Here is a 23,379-nt window from a genome sequence, read left to right as displayed (position 1 = left end):
TGCTCCAAATGAGATTTTTTTTCTCATTTGGAAATGGAAAAGGGGTTTTCTGACTTGCGAACCGGGGGGGCGGAATGATACTTCCGCCCCTCCACATTTTTCACTGGGGGGGCTGGCGCCCCCCAGCCCCCCCGGTTCCTACGCCCTTGACCATCATCATCATCGCCACCAACCACCATCAACCATCATCATCACCACCACCACCAACCACCACCAACCACCACCAACCATCACCAACCACTACCACCACTACCATCATCATCATCCTTATTGTTTTTTTCCTATGATTTTCTGTGTGTAAAAGGAAAATACACTGTGATATCTCCTATAAGTTGTTACCGTCTCTTTCTCTTACATCAATCCGTTTAATTAGTATGTTTATAGGATGCTCTATGTAGGATATAGCCAGATAACCAGTCTCAATAGCTCTTAGTATAAAGTTCTTAGTCTTATATCACAGTTGTTCGTTTGTCAGCAGACGTCCTTATCATATATATCTCAAAGTTGTAATCAATGAATCCGGACTGACGGGCGCCACCGAGAATTGAACCATGTGATCACGTGACCACGTTAATTATGTCATTCGAATTTTAAATGAAGCGTCTAATCCCAAAAGACTTAAAAGAAAAGATTATAATTAACATGTTGGATGCGTTTTATTAAACTTTTCTAAATTTAGATACTTCACGGATAAAAGCAACCTTGAGATTTCTTCTTTTTTCTTTTTTTTTTTGGTTCAAAATATAAATTTTGCGGGGAACTTAAGTTAAAACGATACATTAGAAAATAGCAATGTTATTTTTATATACTTAAATTGGGAATAATATATTTGAAGACAACGTAACACTTTTTTGTGTAATTTCGGATCATTTTTTAAGACGGAACGAGGTAACACTTTTATGTGTCTGTGTGTGAGTGCAAAACTTTGATGGGGGTAGTTTGTGCGACAACTGTACCCAATGATATACAAAATTACCATTGTATAATTCAATAATTTTGTGATAATTCCTTTGCGAATGGAGCGGCCAGATAAACATTTAAAACAAAATTGCATTGGAAAGTCCTCTAAATGGTCACCACAGTAATTTCAGAATTCTAAAAAGTACATTTGTTTTGTGCAAAGGTATCGCAAGGAGGTCCCGGCCTTGAGTAGGCTTAACAGTTAGACAATTAAATGTTAAGGCAAGGGGAAATAATGTCTTGAAGATGGGAGTAAAAAAAAACGCTTTGAAGCATGAATATGAGTGGCCATTAGACCTATTAAGCTTTCTAGCATATTGTGGGGGCATAAATGACTAGGTGCATGGTTTTCAAATAACTGCCTTTAATTTCTACATTTCAGTTTATAGCAGAGATCACAGTAAGTGACAGCAGTGAAGTGTATTCTATCTGCTGATAAAGTAACTATACTGCTCATGTCCTGTAACACATGTTCCCGTCTTACGAATACAAAGTAGTAACTACTGATGCACGGTTGTGGGACATGAACAGTACTTGCTGTACAAACCATGTAGTGCGAATTCATTAATACGCGATTTGAAAATGAAGTCGTATCTAGTCGTGTTAGGCTATAAGTAAAGGCTTGTGGATATACCCGAACATGGCCTTTCTTCGTTCTCGGCATGTTGACGAATTGGCGTAATTTAAAGAGAGGTGTGAACTGGAATCAAGCGGTACCGTACCTCCTTTAATTGACTTCATCTCGTAGGCATTCTTATCTTCAGTCCAGTTGTCCAGTCGCGCAGTTATTTGTCTTACATGGGAACAAGTTAACAGCTTTGAAGTTGTTACAGTGTCACCTGTAACACATACCGTGTTACGAACACAAAGTAGTTGTTACTGATGTATGGTTGTGGGACATAAACAGTAGTTGCTGTACCAGCCATTAATATCGGATGCCTCTCTATAAATCATCTCTTAATATAAAATAATAATATAACAAAAGAGACAGAAAAGAAAACGTTGTTCAAAGACATGTGGAGTCATGTTTCTTTTATTTGTAAAACAAAGGATTAACAAGCAGTCACGGTACACAACAATTTGGTCTGGAAGACATAATTGTGTTTGAAACTATAAAAAAACATGGGTTTATTGCAACATGTTTTAGCATCATTGAAAAAACACGAAATAGGATGTAATTGAGTATCATATCATGGTAAATAGCGTTAAGAAATAAGTTATTGTTTTAGTCAATAAGTAATGACAGGAAGAAGCTTAGAGAATGGAGAAAAAAGCGCAAAGACTAATCGACAAACTGCAAAATAGCTTCCTGTCGGGTAAATACATGTACATTACTTTCTCCTGTTGTAGAAGGGGAAAATTTCATATATATAGGCATTGTCATATAGGGGACTATACGTTTAAACGTTTCTCAAATATTGTTTTAGAAATGACACTTCGATTAATCGCAGTGGTTTTTTTTTTTGGGACCCGTCTACAACATATCACAATAAATATTGTGCCTGTAAGGAATTATTTAATGTGTGTGTGCGTATGTATGTGTGAGTTGATAATTTCAGCAACATTAAACAGGAAAAATTCCACACGGTAGCTCACTGCAGCTCCTACAGCAAATTTGTAGGAAGACCGCGTGGATGTTATTTGGACCATGCATGGTTAACTATGCGTTACCATTCCATGTTCCAGCATGCGATTTGAAGGAGGGTGAAGGTGGGGGGGGGGGTTGCTCGTAATTAAGTTTACCAGTGTTAATCCAGGTATCTCAGGCGATAATTCGTGGTTTTCATATCAGTATCCAGGTTTACTTTTTCGATAATCTTCTAAAGTTTAAACTGATATATGCGGGTTTATCTCTGAGTTTAGCACTTTGGGTAACTAACAAGGCAGGTATATGCCGTCCTGACTTGCGACTGCACCTAATTAAAGAAAATATTATTCCTGTATATAATCGGTGGAAATTCGCCTGCTTATGGGTGTAACCTGGTAACGTTATGTTTGTTTGGTGATTTCCAAAGGTAATTGTTAATTCTATATAATATATAACGAATCACAACATAGAAAAAACGCATAGTCTTTGTATGTAAGTATCACCATAACAGGGTACCCCCCCTCCCCTTCTTTTCACCTCAACGGAGCTTATACTAAATGAAATGAAATTTGCAAACTACTATAATAAGACAAATAATAATTAACCACAATAAAAATGATAATAATACAGAAAAATTGCACTTCAAGAACAAAATGGTAAAAAATAAAATAAAAAAAAACTTTAAAATGCTATACAAAAGGTGTACACGATAACGACCATTACAATTTGCATATCACATCATCTACATAAAATGACTGACAAAAAAAAAACTACTACCATGACAACGGTGAGGTTTACAATAGAAAGAAGGCGGAGAAGCGTATAAAGATATACGTCATAGGTGACGTCATAAAGAACGGACAAAACCACAAAGCTGCTGCTCCTTCTAAAATATAAAAATAAAATTAAAAAAACGAGCAATAATTCTTGTTGATATCATGACTTTACTTTCAATTAACAAAAAATTAATAAATATGAGGGGCGGGGGGGGGGGGGGGACTCATGTTAAGTATATAAATGTCAAAATTTAATGAAATTTTTCTGATTTTTTTTTTCTTCGAAAGATATATCACTCTAATCTTATGGTGATTAAGATTATTTGCATTTTTAATGATCTTTTGTGCAATCATGCGTTCCAAATTCTCCACCCATCTGTCCACCAAAATAAGCAGATTATTATTATTGTTCTTGTATGCAACTGTGCAAGATTTGAAACACGATCAATTTAATTTCTGTTTTACCGAGAGGATAGTATATATAGGCTTCTTGTATTTGCGAGTACAACAGCATGAGCACAAGTACAAGAAATTCCCCTTGGTGGTGAGTACAAAATTCGAGTACACGAATCTAAGTAAGAGCTAGTATACATCATATTTGCACTTATAGACCTATATACTAATATTCAAATTGTCACCGAGTACCAGTACAATTGAGTGAGTACAAAGTGACGAGTCCGAGTACAGATAATGATATGCAAGAATAAGAGTGCGCATGCTCAATACAAGTCTGGTAGACAGTTGTGAGTATTACATGCAGGAACAACAGACTTATAGAATATCTCAAAACGTCACCAAAAAAATTGTGTATTAATCAAGTAGCACGTCACATCTTTGTTTAATTAACTTCTGTCCCATGCATGCCCCTCCTACACCCCTCCTATCCCCCTACCCCCTCCTACCCCCCTCCTACCCCCACCAAATAATCGAGAGAAAACACTACGTCACGAACAACGAAATCACAAACCCTGTACACCCGTAGAGAACACGATTACAAAGTGTTATATTTCTCGCCCCCCATCCTCCCCTCCCCCTCCCCCTCTTTTGTCCCGTGTCCTGTTTTGTTCTCTTTGTAATTGGTCCAAATATGCCGTTTTAAACGTGATTTGAACCCCTTTGAACATTATTAGAGCGACACACCTCAAAACTATCCGATAATTATGTATCGACGTTGCTCAACTAGGCAAAGTTTCGAAGACCAGAATATTTGGACTGTCACCTATATTCTGATCAGACAAAATGAAACTCCGCACAAAAAAAAGAGGCCCTCCTACTTTCTTTTTTGGAAGAACTTTTCGGACGAGAAATATGTTTGATATTTATTCGGCTTAGATATTAAAAGAAAAACGCGTTTATCGCCTGCAAGGCGTGTATAACATGAAGGTTAATCTTTATAACGCTTCTCTCCTTGACAACAACAACAACTTATTACAAACGAGAAGAATTGTATAAAAATAATCGCAAGTTACCTTTCAAAGACTAAACGGAAATACCGAGTTGTTACTTTCTTGATTGTATTTACACAGTTTAATTTAACACTAAAACAAAGGCCAGTTTTTTTAGAATAATAAAGGTCAAAGCCAGGAACCAGTTATGCATTGCAGAATATATTGATAAATTATTTCGAATTTGAGATTTTCTGATTGATGTGCTGTTGTTTTTAGACATAAACTAGCTCTGAAGCTGAGGTAAACCAGCAAAAACACTCGCCATGTAGTTCCAGGGTCTGGCTTTAAGCGGTGACGCGTATCTTTTTATATACCTGCATGAATGTGATAAATGTTACCTCTGATTGCTTCGTTGGTAATTACAGACAATATGTTCCACAGACAGATAACAACCAACTTGTTCGTATTGAATCAATACTGCAGAGTATAGGCTGCTTGAAAGCAAATTGCAAAAGTACACGTCCCAGACAAGCACCACTGCATCCTGATATATGAAACCAGGTTACTTTCAACCTCTTTTCATGCCAACCTTGAACAGCATGAAAGAATTATATAGCCAAGTGAATTTATAACGCCCTTTTGTCGAAATACCTTCAGTTTGTAGAAATACCTATGCCCTCATGAAGAGTATAGCGGATACTTCGCAAGTTCGCAGTAATGCCCCCATGTTGCGCACATCCCTCAGAATGAAACATTCATAAAACATTAAAAAAATCGTGGAACCAGTAACCCGTCATTCAGGGAACCCAGCTTCGGGCGTATATACCGTGTTTATATCATGGAAGCCTGCAGAGCGGTCCTAGAGTGATGGCACTACACCCATGATCCGCCCAAGCTTCTCAAGGAAGCCCTCTCCAAGCAAAGTTCTGTAGGATCAGTAACCAATCAGGTACCGATTCCGTTCAGCCACGGTCGGTCGTTAAAGCCGTCTTTCATATATAAGGGGCGGGGGGGGGGGATCTGGGGGTCCTCTCCAGAAGAAGATGAACTAAAAGTGAATTGGTACATTTCGAGGCATATTTAGGCTATACGTTGGATATATCATTAAATCTATACAGACTAGGATGTATAGCGGTGGTGGGAGGGCAGGGGGGGGGGGGTTGGTGTACATACAATACACACTGGGTCCCGGCCTGCCACCTACACCCACCATTGTTGAGCAAGCTTCCTCTTCAAAGTCTGTATGAATGCATAGTATGTACCATGCACGTTTTGTTCCCCTAATAATTGTCAAATGGCACAAGTTTGTTTTCGCCACCTTTCGTTCACTGTCTGTCACATATATTTGAAGTTTTATCCTTCTTAGAATCGTATTAAATCTGTAAACCAATGATGGCATGCATCAGTCAATGAGATGTGTTCATTCTTCTTATTTGATTTTGAACCATCGGGTAACAATATACTTATCGCATTAATAAAAGTGTAAAAGATTATAACACAATTGTTAATTCTCTAGCTTTGCAATATAATGTCAATAACTAACTTTATTGTATTGCATGTTTTTCTTCATCGACTATTTTTGTTGTTGTATGATTTGCGCAATATTTATACGACATATAACTTATTCATAAAATACTGATACACGTGGTTTGTTGCGTGTCGATGGCACAACACTTTACTTAATAAGTTTTCTGCGACTTAAACCCTTTTACCATACACAACATGCATTAAGAATGACCGGTGCAGGGGTTTCGACTATAGCTCTACAGTCGAAGGATTACTGACTTATCGCTCCTCAAAATCTGACTCACTTGACTTGTTCGACTCGCTCATGACAACTGACCACAATGGTCGATTTATGATATTTGTTAATTAAGGAGTCATAAACTCCAGCCGAAATCAACATGTCCCATTCGGCTTCTCAAAGGGTATCCCAACTGCCTCAATATGTATTGCTAACTACCAGTTGTTGAAGGTACTCGAAGTCGAATGTATACTCTATTTACAAAGATTAATGAGTTCATTAACGTAGCCGAATCTAATGGCTCCTTTGTGAAAAATGTTTTGAGCATTGCTGTGAAAAGCTTGTTGAAATTTCAAAATGGCTGAACCCTTGTTTTCTTTCTTGCTTTCTGTCTTTTATCTTTTTGAATTTGAATTTCTCGTATACTCGAGGGCAATAGTGTGATTCACCTTTAAAGGCAGCTCGTGTTGCCACAACAGTTAGCGTCTTTGGTTGATCTCAAAGATCGGACAAAGCTGGCAGGTTCAGGAACATTGTGCCATTTGCACTGTAGAATGCATTTGAAAACTTGTTTAAAGTAAGGGTGTTTGGTGGCGTATATGATCGGGTTGATACAGCTGTTGAAAAGAACGAAAGCGCCAGTGTAAGGTACGGCTGGATCACTAGCGTCGTAGACCAGGCATATGCTGTACGGCGTCAAACAAACGAAGAATGCGCAGACGACGTAAAATAGGTTCTTGGTGATTTCTACCTGTCTCCTTGACAACTTAGATCGGTTTTCCCGCCTGATGGTTGAGTTGAGGTTGTTGTTCGGAATTTTAGAGTTGTTCGTGCTTGACGGTGGTCGGGTGGGAGTTTTACTGCGTGGAAAGAAGAAAATAGTAACACAATGAAAACAAAAGAGAAGAATATGAAAGTAAAACTATAGAAAAAGGCTCTTACGCAAGATCTTCTTTAGCTGACAACCCTACTTGATATGCTTTGTCGAGCCTTTACACACGGATGTACAAATCAACACTAGACAATTTTGATAAGGTTTAATGTTAACTGATTCCATTCTGTTGATCATTAATATCATTAAACAAATGCAGTGACATCAGCGAAGCGCTCATTCATCTACAAATTAGACATTACATGACTTTAACGTAGCAAAGATGAAAATGTCAAAGTTTGGCCTATCTCGATTGTAGGCATCGTCAAACCAGCAGATATACGTTTAGTGAAACAAGATACTTTGACGTATAGTCATACTGGCTAACCAGAGTGGAACGAATAGACAAATATAGACAAAAGGAGTTGTATATATATACACACACACACATATATATATATATATATATATATATATAAATAAATATATATATATATATACATAAATATATATATATATAAATATATATATATATATATATATATATATATATATATATATATATATATATATATATATATATATATATATATAACTTATTTACGGTAGGATAGTTTTCAATGTTATCTAACTTTTCCTTTTTAAATGGTAAGGAAGTTCGTCATTTGGTTTGGGTCTACGAGTAATACACGCGTATCTACAGTGTGCCCAAATATATTTAGCATAGATTAATTACCACATGCTGAGATTTCAAGTGCAATTAATATATGCGCAGGAGACAAAGCGTTATATGAAACCGTTTAATTACTGTGAGAAATTATACCTCTTGTGAATAAATATAGCTACTGTATATTCAGTTTTATATGCACGTGACTTCTGTTTAGTTTAGAGACCCAAGGACCAGGAAGCCTTACAGTAGCTTATCTGAGACCCTAACCGTGTTTATCTGTTAATATCCATTCTTGATTGGCTATTATTCCTTCCATTTCGAATGTTGCACGTAGTCTACGCACAGCCGTTTCGTTTGCAAGAGTTATAGCTATATATTAAATTGTCGTATATATTACGTATAGTGTTGATATGCCCAATATTTTGTTCATAGATTAAATGCAAGATTTGCATTCGATCGTATACAGGTACAATATTTACACACTGCACAGTTGACGTATTGATTCGCGGCTTTGACGATGTTAATTAGATAATTTAACAGATATGAAATTAAATATACGACGTATCGAGTTTTATCGCCATTCTTTCGAAATTAATAGATAAAATTCATAGATTTTAAATTTTTATTGAATACAAGCTCAATACATAATATGAATCACCAAACTGCGATTGCTAGTAATCAGTATCCAAAAGAGTCAGAATACTAGAAAAACAACCGTTCTTTCATAACTATAAACACATATTAATATTAAATACAAAATTAAAGCGGACCATTATATGCATGATTCTGAAAAGGCTTGTTTTCTCGTTATAGCTCTATGATGAAAAGACCACGATGTAAGGACCTCATGCTTCATAGATTGAAGGGGCGGGGGAGGGGGGGGGGAGTAGGAAATGACTCAGAATCAACCAATGATGCAACTTTAGTCAACAGAACAAGACAAGGGGTTGAGCAAATCACGCCATATATAAAGGCCTGATATATCCCCCATAACTTTTTTTCTGGTAGGCATTGCATCGAATAGTGACAGAGACACTGGTACATTGACAATTTCAGAGAAGAAGGGGGCAGGTACAAAACTTTTAATATTTATAGTAGCTACTGTGTTCGCTGTGTGTATCGGGTGTATAAGCCGATATATTTAGCATGTAGTTCAACCAATCCACCCGTAAAAAAAGATAAAAGCTTACACATGATGTATTGCATACATAATGTACGTATATACGAATTGCGTGTATTGCATAAGGACATCGTTAGTTACGTAATGAGCCTTGTAGCCAAGTTCAATAAGAACGTTTTGTATTATTACTATTAACAGTGGTTCAGCTCGCTTGTGCACATGCATGCATGCAGCTGTTGTGTTCCGTCAAATTACAGACTTTAATAAAGTTCACTTAAAATCCAACGCGATCGTTAAATGAAATAAGAGTACACTGTATGTACCGACATGTAAAAAGAAATAGTTTGTGGCAAAACACATGCACAGAACCGAAGTAAACTAGCATTGGTGCTATCACTGCTATACAATTGCATATAAAACAGCAGCTGTGTTTCAGTGGCACAGTTTCGAAAATGCATGCAACAAGGACATGAAAGTTTCTTTAAAGTGTCAGGAATTGCTTGGGGGGGGGGGATTGGGTGGGGTTTAATGATGAGTAACTAATCGTCTCTTTTACTACGCCCTCAACCATTCGAAAGTACTATGAGTAACGGTAAACAGTCAGAGAGTGCGAGAGAGAAATAAAATTGAAACTTATAGAACAACTTTTAAAGAGAAAAAAACTTGGAGGAAAATCACCGATGATGTTTACAAGATGACATTAAAGCACAATGTAATTTTGATTTGTTTTAGACCGTCCAAAAAAACAAAGATATTATAGTCCAGATTGTATATCGATACCACTTTTGAAATATATTATACCTTTCAAAATGCTGAGACTTAAATCAATAACAGTGGCTGAACTATTTAGTCTAACCCACAGAACATGACGTCAGTTCCTCTTGACGCGGACAAATGTCATTGTTACCGTAAGACGCATTCCAGAGATTACATTTAAATCTGAATATCTTGAAGAAAATGACAGAAGCTATAACAAATCTTATTAGCAAATCATTTGGAGGAGAGGTGGGTTTTTTAAAAGAATTTTTTTTATCAGACTAAGGCCTGTCTTAAAGTCTTCAGTTACAGTATATATACTAGTTAATTCGTCAATCATAATATTTTGAAATTAACCTTAAAATTTGATAATGTTAACTGCACAGACCAGCACCTTGGAACTCGTCTGGTATTATATGTTTTATTTATGGGAAGATTCTTAGAAGAGCATGGTATTTATGATAGAATTCCATATTCAGAAATTGATATAAAACATAACATACACGTAACTACATGTCGTTGTATATGACGCGAACGGATGTATCAATGACAACCAATTGTTAACTGATATCTTACACTTCCATATATATGACGGTACGTGTGGCAGTCAGTGTTATAATGTATGAATATTAATGAGTTAATTTGCATATTATCTCAGCATGTTACTTTCACATTCTTCTAGGCGCTATTTTGTGTTGTTTCGTTAGCCTGTTTACCTGAGGAGTCAAGCTATTGTTGTTTCATGATTTATTCTTATAACTGTACCCTATTTCATTCTATATTCTGGTTTACAGTATACGATCCGTTATTGTTTATGAATATTAATGACTTGAATTGCATGAAGAAGAAAGAATGAGTAAAAAGTGATAAGAAATTCTGATTCTCTCTGTATATATATATGTGTATCTATATGTGTATATATATATATATATAAATATATATATATATATATATATATATATATATATATATATATATATATATATATATATATATATATATAAATATATATATATATAAATATATATATAGATATATATATATATATATATATAAATATATATATATATATATATATCTATATATATATATATATATATATATATATATATATATATATATATATATATATATATATATATATATTTATATATATATATATATATAAATATATATATATATAAATATATATATAGATATATATATATATATATATAAATATATATATATATATATATATCTATATATATATATATATATATATATATATATATATATATTTATATATATATATATATAGTAGCTTATCTGAGACCCTAACCGTGTTTATCTGTTAATATCCATTCTTGATTGGCTATTATTCCTTCCATTTCGAATGTTGCACGTAGTCTACACACAGCCGTTTCGTTTGCAAGAGTTATAGCTATATATTAAATTGTCGTATATATTACGTATAGTGTTGATATGCCCAATATTTTGTTCATAGATTAAATGCAAGATTTGCATTCGATCGTATACAGGTACAATATTTACACACTGCACAGTTGACGTATAGATTCGCGGCTTTGACGATGTTAATTAGATAATTTAACAGATATGAAATTAAATATACGACGTATCGAGTTTTATCGCCATTCTTTCGAAATTAATAGATAAAATTCACAGATTTTAAATTTTTATTGAATACAAGCTCAATACATAATATGAATCACCAAACTGCGATTGCTAGTAATCAGTATCCAAAAGAGTCAGAATACTAGAAAAACAACCGTTCTTTCATAACTATAAACACATATTAATATTAAATACAAAATTAAAGCGGACCATTATATGCATGATTCTGAAAAGGCTTGTTTTCTCGTTATAGCTCTATGATGAAAAGACCACGATGTAAGGACCTCATGCTTCATAGATTGAAGGGGCGGGGGAGGGGGGGGGGGAGTAGGAAATGACTCAGAATCAACCAATGATGCAACTTTAGTCAACAGAACAAGACAAGGGGTTGAGCAAATCACGCCATATATAAAGGCCTGATATATCCCCCATAACTTTTTTTCTGGTAGGCATTGCATCGAATAGTGACAGAGACACTGGTACATTGACAATTTCAGAGAAGAAGGGGGCAGGTACAAAACTTTTAATATTTATAGTAGCTACTGTGTTCGCTGTGTGTATCGGGTGTATAAGCCGATATATTTAGCATGTAGTTCAACCAATCCACCCGTAAAAAAAGATAAAAGCTTACACATGATGTATTGCATACATAATGTACGTATATACGAATTGCGTGTATTGCATAAGGACATCGTTAGTTACGTAATGAGCCTTGTAGCCAAGTTCAATAAGAACGTTTTGTATTATTACTATTAACAGTGGTTCAGCTCGCTTGTGCACATGCATGCATGCAGCTGTTGTGTTCCGTCAAATTACAGACTTTAATAAAGTTCACTTAAAATCCAACGCGATCGTTAAATGAAATAAGAGTACACTGTATGTACCGACATGTAAAAAGAAATAGTTTGTGGCAAAACACATGCACAGAACCGAAGTAAACTAGCATTGGTGCTATCACTGCTATACAATTGCATATAAAACAGCAGCTGTGTTTCAGTGGCACAGTTTCGAAAATGCATGCAACAAGGACATGAAAGTTTCTTTAAAGTGTCAGGAATTGCTTGGGGGGGGGGGATTGGGTGGGGTTTAATGATGAGTAACTAATCGTCTCTTTTACTACGCCCTCAACCATTCGAAAGTACTATGAGTAACGGTAAACAGTCAGAGAGTGCGAGAGAGAAATAAAATTGAAACTTATAGAACAACTTTTAAAGAGAAAAAAACTTGGAGGAAAATCACCGATGATGTTTACAAGATGACATTAAAGCACAATGTAATTTTGATTTGTTTTAGACCGTCCAAAAAAACAAAGATATTATAGTCCAGATTGTATATCGATACCACTTTTGAAATATATTATACCTTTCAAAATGCTGAGACTTAAATCAATAACAGTGGCTGAACTATTTAGTCTAACCCACAGAACATGACGTCAGTTCCTCTTGACGCGGACAAATGTCATTGTTACCGTAAGACGCATTCCAGAGATTACATTTAAATCTGAATATCTTGAAGAAAATGACAGAAGCTATAACAAATCTTATTAGCAAATCATTTGGAGGAGAGGTGGGTTTTTTAAAAGAATTTTTTTTATCAGACTAAGGCCTGTCTTAAAGTCTTCAGTTACAGTATATATACTAGTTAATTCGTCAATCATAATATTTTGAAATTAACCTTAAAATTTGATAATGTTAACTGCACAGACCAGCACCTTGGAACTCGTCTGGTATTATATGTTTTATTTATGGGAAGATTCTTAGAAGAGCATGGTATTTATGATAGAATTCCATATTCAGAAATTGATATAAAACATAACATACACGTAACTACATGTCGTTGTATATGACGCGAACGGATGTATCAATGACAACCAATTGTTAACTGATATCTTACACTTCCATATATATGACGGTACGTGTGGCAGTCAGTGTTATAATGTATGAATATTAATGAGTTAATTTGCATATTATCTCAGCATGTTACTTTCACATTCTTCTAGGCGCTATTTTGTGTTGTTTCGTTAGCCTGTTTACCTGAGGAGTCAAGCTATTGTTGTTTCATGATTTATTCTTATAACTGTACCCTATTTCATTCTATATTCTGGTTTACAGTATACGATCCGTTATTGTTTATGAATATTAATGACTTGAATTGCATGAAGAAGAAAGAATGAGTAAAAAGTGATAAGAAATTCTGATTCTCTCTGTATATATATATGTGTATCTATATGTGTATATATATATATATAAATATATATATATATATATATATATATATATATATATATATATATATATATATATATATAAATATATATATATATAAATATATATATAGATATATATATATATATATATATATAAATATATATATATATATATATATATCTATATATATATATATATATATATATATATATATATATATATATATATATTTATATATATATATATATATATAGTAGCTTATCTGAGACCCTAACCGTGTTTATCTGTTAATATCCATTCTTGATTGGCTATTATTCCTTCCATTTCGAATGTTGCACGTAGTCTACACACAGCCGTTTCGTTTGCAAGAGTTATAGCTATATATTAAATTGTCGTATATATTACGTATAGTGTTGATATGCCCAATATTTTGTTCATAGATTAAATGCAAGATTTGCATTCGATCGTATACAGGTACAATATTTACACACTGCACAGTTGACGTATTGATTCGCGGCTTTGACGATGTTAATTAGATAATTTAACAGATATGAAATTAAATATACGACGTATCGAGTTTTATCGCCATTCTTTCGAAATTAATAGATAAAATTCACAGATTTTAAATTTTTATTGAATACAAGCTCAATACATAATATGAATCACCAAACTGCGATTGCTAGTAATCAGTATCCAAAAGAGTCAGAATACTAGAAAAACAACCGTTCTTTCATAACTATAAACACATATTAATATTAAATACAAAATTAAAGCGGACCATTATATGCATGATTCTGAAAAGGCTTGTTTTCTCGTTATAGCTCTATGATGAAAAGACCACGATGTAAGGACCTCATGCTTCATAGATTGAAGGGGCGGGGGAGGGGGGGGGGAGTAGGAAATGACTCAGAATCAACCAATGATGCAACTTTAGTCAACAGAACAAGACAAGGGGTTGAGCAAATCACGCCATATATAAAGGCCTGATATATCCCCCATAACTTTTTTTCTGGTAGGCATTGCATCGAATAGTGACAGAGACACTGGTACATTGACAATTTCAGAGAAGAAGGGGGCAGGTACAAAACTTTTAATATTTATAGTAGCTACTGTGTTCGCTGTGTGTATCGGGTGTATAAGCCGATATATTTAGCATGTAGTTCAACCAATCCACCCGTAAAAAAAGATAAAAGCTTACACATGATGTATTGCATACATAATGTACGTATATACGAATTGCGTGTATTGCATAAGGACATCGTTAGTTACGTAATGAGCCTTGTAGCCAAGTTCAATAAGAACGTTTTGTATTATTACTATTAACAGTGGTTCAGCTCGCTTGTGCACATGCATGCATGCAGCTGTTGTGTTCCGTCAAATTACAGACTTTAATAAAGTTCACTTAAAATCCAACGCGATCGTTAAATGAAATAAGAGTACACTGTATGTACCGACATGTAAAAAGAAATAGTTTGTGGCAAAACACATGCACAGAACCGAAGTAAACTAGCATTGGTGCTATCACTGCTATACAATTGCATATAAAACAGCAGCTGTGTTTCAGTGGCACAGTTTCGAAAATGCATGCAACAAGGACATGAAAGTTTCTTTAAAGTGTCAGGAATTGCTTGGGGGGGGGGATTGGGTGGGGTTTAATGATGAGTAACTAATCGTCTCTTTTACTACGCCCTCAACCATTCGAAAGTACTATGAGTAACGGTAAACAGTCAGAGAGTGCGAGAGAGAAATAAAATTGAAACTTATAGAACAACTTTTAAAGAGAAAAAAACTTGGAGGAAAATCACCGATGATGTTTACAAGATGACATTAAAGCACAATGTAATTTTGATTTGTTTTAGACCGTCCAAAAAAACAAAGATATTATAGTCCAGATTGTATATCGATACCACTTTTGAAATATATTATACCTTTCAAAATGCTGAGACTTAAATCAATAACAGTGGCTGAACTATTTAGTCTAACCCACAGAACATGACGTCAGTTCCTCTTGACGCGGACAAATGTCATTGTTACCGTAAGACGCATTCCAGAGATTACATTTAAATCTGAATATCTTGAAGAAAATGACAGAAGCTATAACAAATCTTATTAGCAAATCATTTGGAGGAGAGGTGGGTTTTTTAAAAGAATTTTTTTTATCAGACTAAGGCCTGTCTTAAAGTCTTCAGTTACAGTATATATACTAGTTAATTCGTCAATCATAATATTTTGAAATTAACCTTAAAATTTGATAATGTTAACTGCACAGACCAGCACCTTGGAACTCGTCTGGTATTATATGTTTTATTTATGGGAAGATTCTTAGAAGAGCATGGTATTTATGATAGAATTCCATATTCAGAAATTGATATAAAACATAACATACACGTAACTACATGTCGTTGTATATGACGCGAACGGATGTATCAATGACAACCAATTGTTAACTGATATCTTACACTTCCATATATATGACGGTACGTGTGGCAGTCAGTGTTATAATGTATGAATATTAATGAGTTAATTTGCATATTATCTCAGCATGTTACTTTCACATTCTTCTAGGCGCTATTTTGTGTTGTTTCGTTAGCCTGTTTACCTGAGGAGTCAAGCTATTGTTGTTTCATGATTTATTCTTATAACTGTACCCTATTTCATTCTATATTCTGGTTTACAGTATACGATCCGTTATTGTTTATGAATATTAATGACTTGAATTGCATGAAGAAGAAAGAATGAGTAAAAAGTGATAAGAAATTCTGATTCTCTCTGTATATATATATGTGTATCTATATGTGTGTATATATATATATAAATATATATATATATATATATATATATATATATATATATATATATATATATATATAAATATATATATATATAAATATATATATAGATATATATATATATATAAATATATATATATATATATATATCTATATATATATATATATATATATATATATATATTTATATATATATATATATAGTAGCTTATCTGAGACCCTAACCGTGTTTATCTGTTAATATCCATTCTTGATTGGCTATTATTCCTTCCATTTCGAATGTTGCACGTAGTCTACACACAGCCGTTTCGTTTGCAAGAGTTATAGCTATATATTAAATTGTCGTATATATTACGTATAGTGTTGATATGCCCAATATTTTGTTCATAGATTAAATGCAAGATTTGCATTCGATCGTATACAGGTACAATATTTACACACTGCACAGTTGACGTATAGATTCGCGGCTTTGACGATGTTAATTAGATAATTTAACAGATATGAAATTAAATATACGACGTATCGAGTTTTATCGCCATTCTTTCGAAATTAATAGATAAAATTCACAGATTTTAAATTTTTATTGAATACAAGCTCAATACATAATATGAATCACCAAACTGCGATTGCTAGTAATCAGTATCCAAAAGAGTCAGAATACTAGAAAAACAACCGTTCTTTCATAACTATAAACACATATTAATATTAAATACAAAATTAAAGCGGACCATTATATGCATGATTCTGAAAAGGCTTGTTTTCTCGTTATAGCTCTATGATGAAAAGACCACGATGTAAGGACCTCATGCTTCATAGATTGAAGGGGCGGGGGAGGGGGGGGAGTAGGAAATGACTCAGAATCAACCAATGATGCAACTTTAGTCAACAGAACAAGACAAGGGGTTGAGCAAATCACGCCATATATAAAGGCCTGATATATCCCCCATAACTTTTTTTCTGGTAGGCATTGCATCGAATAGTGACAGAGACACTGGTACATTGACAATTTCAGAGAAGAAGGGGGCAGGTACAAAACTTTTAATATTTATAGTAGCTACTGTGTTCGCTGTGTGTATCGGGTGTATAAGCCGATATATTTAGCATGTAGTTCAACCAATCCACCCGTAAAAAAAGATAAAAGCTTACACATGATGTATTGCATACATAATGTACGTATATACGAATTGCGTGTATTGCATAAGGACATCGTTAGTTACGTAATGAGCCTTGTAGCCAAGTTCAATAAGAACGTTTTGTATTATTACTATTAACAGTGGTTCAGCTCGCTTGTGCACATGCATGCATGCAGCTGTTGTGTTCCGTCAAATTACAGACTTTAATAAAGTTCACTTAAAATCCAACGCGATCGTTAAATGAAATAAGAGTACACTGTATGTACCGACATGTAAAAAGAAATAGTTTGTGGCAAAACACATGCACAGAACCGAAGTAAACTAGCATTGGTGCTATCACTGCTATACAATTGCATATAAAACAGCAGCTGTGTTTCAGTGGCACAGTTTCGAAAATGCATGCAACAAGGACATGAAAGTTTCTTTAAAGTGTCAGGAATTGCTTGGGGGGGGGGGATTGGGTGGGGTTTAATGATGAGTAACTAATCGTCTCTTTTACTACGCCCTCAACCATTCGAAAGTACTATGAGTAACGGTAAACAGTCAGAGAGTGCGAGAGAGAAATAAAATTGAAACTTATAGAACAACTTTTAAAGAGAAAAAAACTTGGAGGAAAATCACCGATGATGTTTACAAGATGACATTAAAGCACAATGTAATTTTGATTTGTTTTAGACCGTCCAAAAAAACAAAGATATTATAGTCCAGATTGTATATCGATACCACTTTTGAAATATATTATACCTTTCAAAATGCTGAGACTTAAATCAATAACAGTGGCTGAACTATTTAGTCTAACCCACAGAACATGACGTCAGTTCCTCTTGACGCGGACAAATGTCATTGTTACCGTAAGACGCATTCCAGAGATTACATTTAAATCTGAATATCTTGAAGAAAATGACAGAAGCTATAACAAATCTTATTAGCAAATCATTTGGAGGAGAGGTGGGTTTTTTAAAAGAATTTTTTTTATCAGACTAAGGCCTGTCTTAAAGTCTTCAGTTACAGTATATATACTAGTTAATTCGTCAATCATAATATTTTGAAATTAACCTTAAAATTTGATAATGTTAACTGCACAGACCAGCACCTTGGAACTCGTCTGGTATTATATGTTTTATTTATGGGAAGATTCTTAGAAGAGCATGGTATTTATGATAGAATTCCATATTCAGAAATTGATATAAAACATAACATACACGTAACTACATGTCGTTGTATATGACGCGAACGGATGTATCAATGACAACCAATTGTTAACTGATATCTTACACTTCCATATATATGACGGTACGTGTGGCAGTCAGTGTTATAATGTATGAATATTAATGAGTTAATTTGCATATTATCTCAGCATGTTACTTTCACATTCTTCTAGGCGCTATTTTGTGTTGTTTCGTTAGCCTGTTTACCTGAGGAGTCAAGCTATTGTTGTTTCATGATTTATTCTTATAACTGTACCCTATTTCATTCTATATTCTGGTTTACAGTATACGATCCGTTATTGTTTATGAATATTAATGACTTGAATTGCATGAAGAAGAAAGAATGAGTAAAAAGTGATAAGAAATTCTGATTCTCTCTGTATATATATATATGTGTATCTATATGTGTATATATATATATATAAATATATATATATATATATACATATATATATAAATATATATATATATATAAATATATATATAGATATATATATATATATATAAATATATATATATATAAATATATATATAGATATATATATATATATAGATATATATATATATATATAAATATATATATATATATATATATATATATATATATATATATAGATATATATATATATAGATATATATATATATATATATATATATATTAACTCTTTTAACTATAATTAGAGCAACGGTGCTACCTGCAAAAATATCATATACTATTTGCTGCGTTTGTCACTCACTTTATGAATGTGTTATAAAAACTCCTTCATATATCTATATCAGTTACCAGTATATTTATTTGTTGAACCCAATTTATAGCACATTTCTGTCCTATCAAAATTGATTGTAAATTTGTAATATTTTATTGTTTTGTTTGGCAACGTTTTTGCAGTTTATGACTAATTTCATCAATTATTAAAGTAAGCGATTTTGGCGAGTAATTTTCATTTTGTTAATTTGAGGTAAATTATCTTTCCTGCATGGAACACCTCGCATGTGTCTCTTTACCTAGAGTGCCTGTGATCTAAGAATCCAACGAGGAATTGAATGTCGGAATATGTCAATCATAATTTCCTTTGTTGTTCTCGATGATAAACTAATCTTGACCATCAGGGAGAGATATTTCTTTGGCAAATCGTCCTTCCTTGGGGCCCAAGGGATGTAAACAGACATCCTGGCCTGTCAATTCTACGTTACCATCTTGGTCAAGAAAATATGAAGATATGTCATACCCGGGAATAATTACAGTTTTTCCTGACCGGCATAATCTCTCATGGTATTAATTAATGAGTCACTAAAACAAGTGATTTGTTCCTGCATGTGATTCTTCACGTCGTACACTTTCACACTTCTTGTATATAGCTGCAGATCAAGCTGTGTATAAACTTCCTCGATTTTACAGGAAACGTTTTATTCATTCTTTCCAGACTTTGGCTCACTTACTGGCAGGATAACCCCCCGTATTCTGATAGTGTTAAAGATGAGCATACGTTAATATGTTAAAAAGAAAAAGGATGGTTTTATAGGCCATGATGATCACTGTAAAGCGGCTACTATGCAAAAACGATCGATATAACCATGATAAAAGTAAAGTATAGTCTTACATATTTTTATTGCAGACAATGCGAGAAATAATTCCATGTGACTGCGTGATGGCGTATTATATTACGTCTTATCATGGTTTAAATTGTAAACTATATTTATGAAATAAACCTTATTTACTATTATTGTTATTAAACCAATCGGATCCACGAGAATACATATCATATTGCACAAAGGAAACAATGGGTGGGATGAATTCCCGAATTTTCGTTCCTTCTGATTTAGCTGAAGAATTTGAAAATACGTCCACCAATCCGACGACCAGAAAATTTATCATGACGTTACAATATATATTTATATTGGCTGTTACAATGTTGAAGAATGAAATAACATTTAAAATGCAAACATTTAACCGTTCTGTTTGGTCCATTTGTTTTTTTTTGTTGTTGTTTATTTTCAATATATTTACTTTATGTTCGATCAGTAGGAAGATCCCATTCATAATTCTAAAAAGTAAAAATGTGCATTATATTAAATCTTTTTACTTGATAAGTTTTTACATTTGATTGTAACTGTATTTGCAAATAATGCATATAATTTCGGTATATAGCCTTCCAATTAACCAGATTTCGTCCATGGATATTCAACACAGTATTCGTTAACATATATGAAAGGATAGGAATCACTGTGTCAGTGACGTGCACAGGAGGGAGGGGCTTGGGTTGGGCGGGGTGGTTCATGGCCCTCACCTTCCATTGTCAATCGAGGGGAAATAACTCAGTCGCCTGGCTTTTTTTTTATATTCAGCCAGGAAAGAATGAGACCACTGCAATATGGGTGTACCCCCCCCCCCGCCCCATTTGAACCACTCACAAACAATAATTTTAATACGACCTTGCGTTTCAAGCTTATTATAGTCTACGTGGACCCATGCAGAGCCACATATCTTCCTTCATTCACTTCTGGCCCTTCCATAAATGTTCAGTTCTCGGGGCACCCGATTCTCGTTGTGGTCACGATAACTATGGTGGATATTTGTAATGTTGATCCATGATTGGGGTTGTATTATCATTTCATCACACATGTTATCCATTTCACGATAACTGTTGTGGACAGACAGTGCACTTTTGTACTTATCGGAACATGACGCAGGTCGAAAGCGTTGGTATGTAGTACTGTTTGACTTATTATCTAATTCGATTCTGTATATAACCAGGCATTGAACTTGTTTGATGTTGGCGGACTTACCCACAGTTACGGCACAGTGCATAGTTTTATAGTGGCAACAACAGTCACTGAATTGAATTGAATTGTATTGCGCATTGTCTATATGGCAATTGTCAATGTCTTTAGAGTTAGCATCCCAGTCGCTTTCTGTAATATCATACCATGGAGCTATAAACACTGACAGGCCTCCTTGAATGGCTTGTACTAGTCCACGATAGTTACCGTGAAATGGATAACATCACCATGACTACCATGGATCAACATTTCCCATATCCACCATAGCTATCGTGACCACAACGAGAGTCGGGTTTCCTCGGGAAAGAATTTTACAATTTCGTTCCTCATCTTTGAAATTCTGTGCACACCCCTACGGCATGCCATACGTTTCAAAAATGTCCAAAGCAATATAAGCATGTCCAAAATAATATAAGCATGTCCAAATTTATATAAACATGTCGAAACTAATATGAGTATGTCCAAAAATAATAAGAGCATGTCCAAAATAATATGAGAGTGTCGAAAGACTATATGAGCATGTCCAACATATTAAAAGAATGTCGAAAAATAATACAAGAGGGACAAATGTAACTGCCTAATTCAATTTTGTTTTGAACATTTTGGCGTTTTAAGTTACGCCATATGTTGCAAAATATCCAAAAAAATATAAGCATGTCCAAACTTATATGAGCATGTCCAAATTTATATAGACATGTCAAAACTATATGAGCATGTCCAAAATAATACGCGCATGTCCAAACACATATAAGTATGTCAAAATATAATATGAGCACGCCCAAAATTATATGAGAGTGTCGAATAATAATATAGAAGTCTCGAGTGTAACTGCTAACTTCAACTTTGTTATGAACATTTTGGCGTTTGAAGTCACGCCAAATGTTTCAAATATCGAACTTTTATATTGGTATGTCGAAAAAAATTAGCTTGCAATACCTTCTTTAGAGGTAATTTGTATCAACTGACACAATGGTTATCATTATGACAATATATTATTGAAACATTCTTCTGTTTTTGTGACGCAAATAATTCAAAATATGTAAAAACAAGACCATCACCTAACATTTTTCCTTTTTACATCCCTACGTAATGTGAGTGGTTTCGCCCTGCCTAGAGGTGCTGAGATTATTCATATATTGTTGCGAAGGCAAAGAAGTTCACGTGCGAAAGTACGTACAACATGCACAAGCGCTAACAACGTACGGTAGTTATCACACATGCGTACGTTGACAGTGAAAATGAACTACTATACTGTGTTACTTTTTTAACGGAAAATTGTGACACTTAATTACGGTTACCAGGCGAAGTCGGACACTAGCCCAGAATTAAAAAAAAAAATAAGCCTAGGTTAGGGGTATTCAACGTTTAATCTTCACTCTCACCTTTTAACTAAATTTCAAGATGGAAACGTGGGAAGAACTCGCCAACTACATATTATTGATTAAACCGCGTGGAATGTTGGACACAGTGGTTCTTCGTATTAAACTCACTGATAGTTACAGCACCTTGGGGCCAGGTTGATCACTCGCGCTACGAAACAACTCAACTAATATTTCCTCGAAAATAAAATCGTTCTTGATCGAAATATCATTAAAATATTAACACACACACTAATACGGTAATGGATGAACTGTATATCGTCTTATGTTACGCTGGATATGGTGTTTTTGTTTTCAGCATACCAAAATAAAAAGTTTGATATTTGGAACATATGGCGTAAAATTCAAACGCCTGACTGTTCATTACAAAGTTGAATCGAGCAGTTACGCTCTAG

The 23,379-nt window shown here is 34.1% G+C and overlaps 1 protein-coding gene across 2 annotated transcripts in view; it reads right to left on the bottom strand.

Annotated features, from left to right (window-relative positions):
- Positions 1-1,977: 1,977 nt before the first annotated feature.
- The window catches only part of LOC139958728 (melatonin receptor type 1B-A-like), a 53,133-nt gene continuing 31,731 nt past the window's right edge, over positions 1,978-23,379 (bottom strand). For both annotated transcript variants that reach the window (XM_071956027.1, XM_071956026.1), the window contains exon 3: positions 1,978-7,316. In XM_071956027.1, the coding sequence (XP_071812128.1) occupies positions 6,908-7,316 (409 nt within the window). In that variant the 3' untranslated portion in view covers positions 1,978-6,907. The remainder of the gene's footprint in view (positions 7,317-23,379) is intronic.

This window comes from Apostichopus japonicus, chromosome 18 (assembly GCF_037975245.1).
Source record: "Apostichopus japonicus isolate 1M-3 chromosome 18, ASM3797524v1, whole genome shotgun sequence".
NCBI lineage: Eukaryota > Metazoa > Echinodermata > Holothuroidea > Aspidochirotida > Stichopodidae > Apostichopus > Apostichopus japonicus.
Note: the sequence above shows the minus strand (reverse complement) of the source record. Positions and strands in the feature narration are given on the sequence as shown.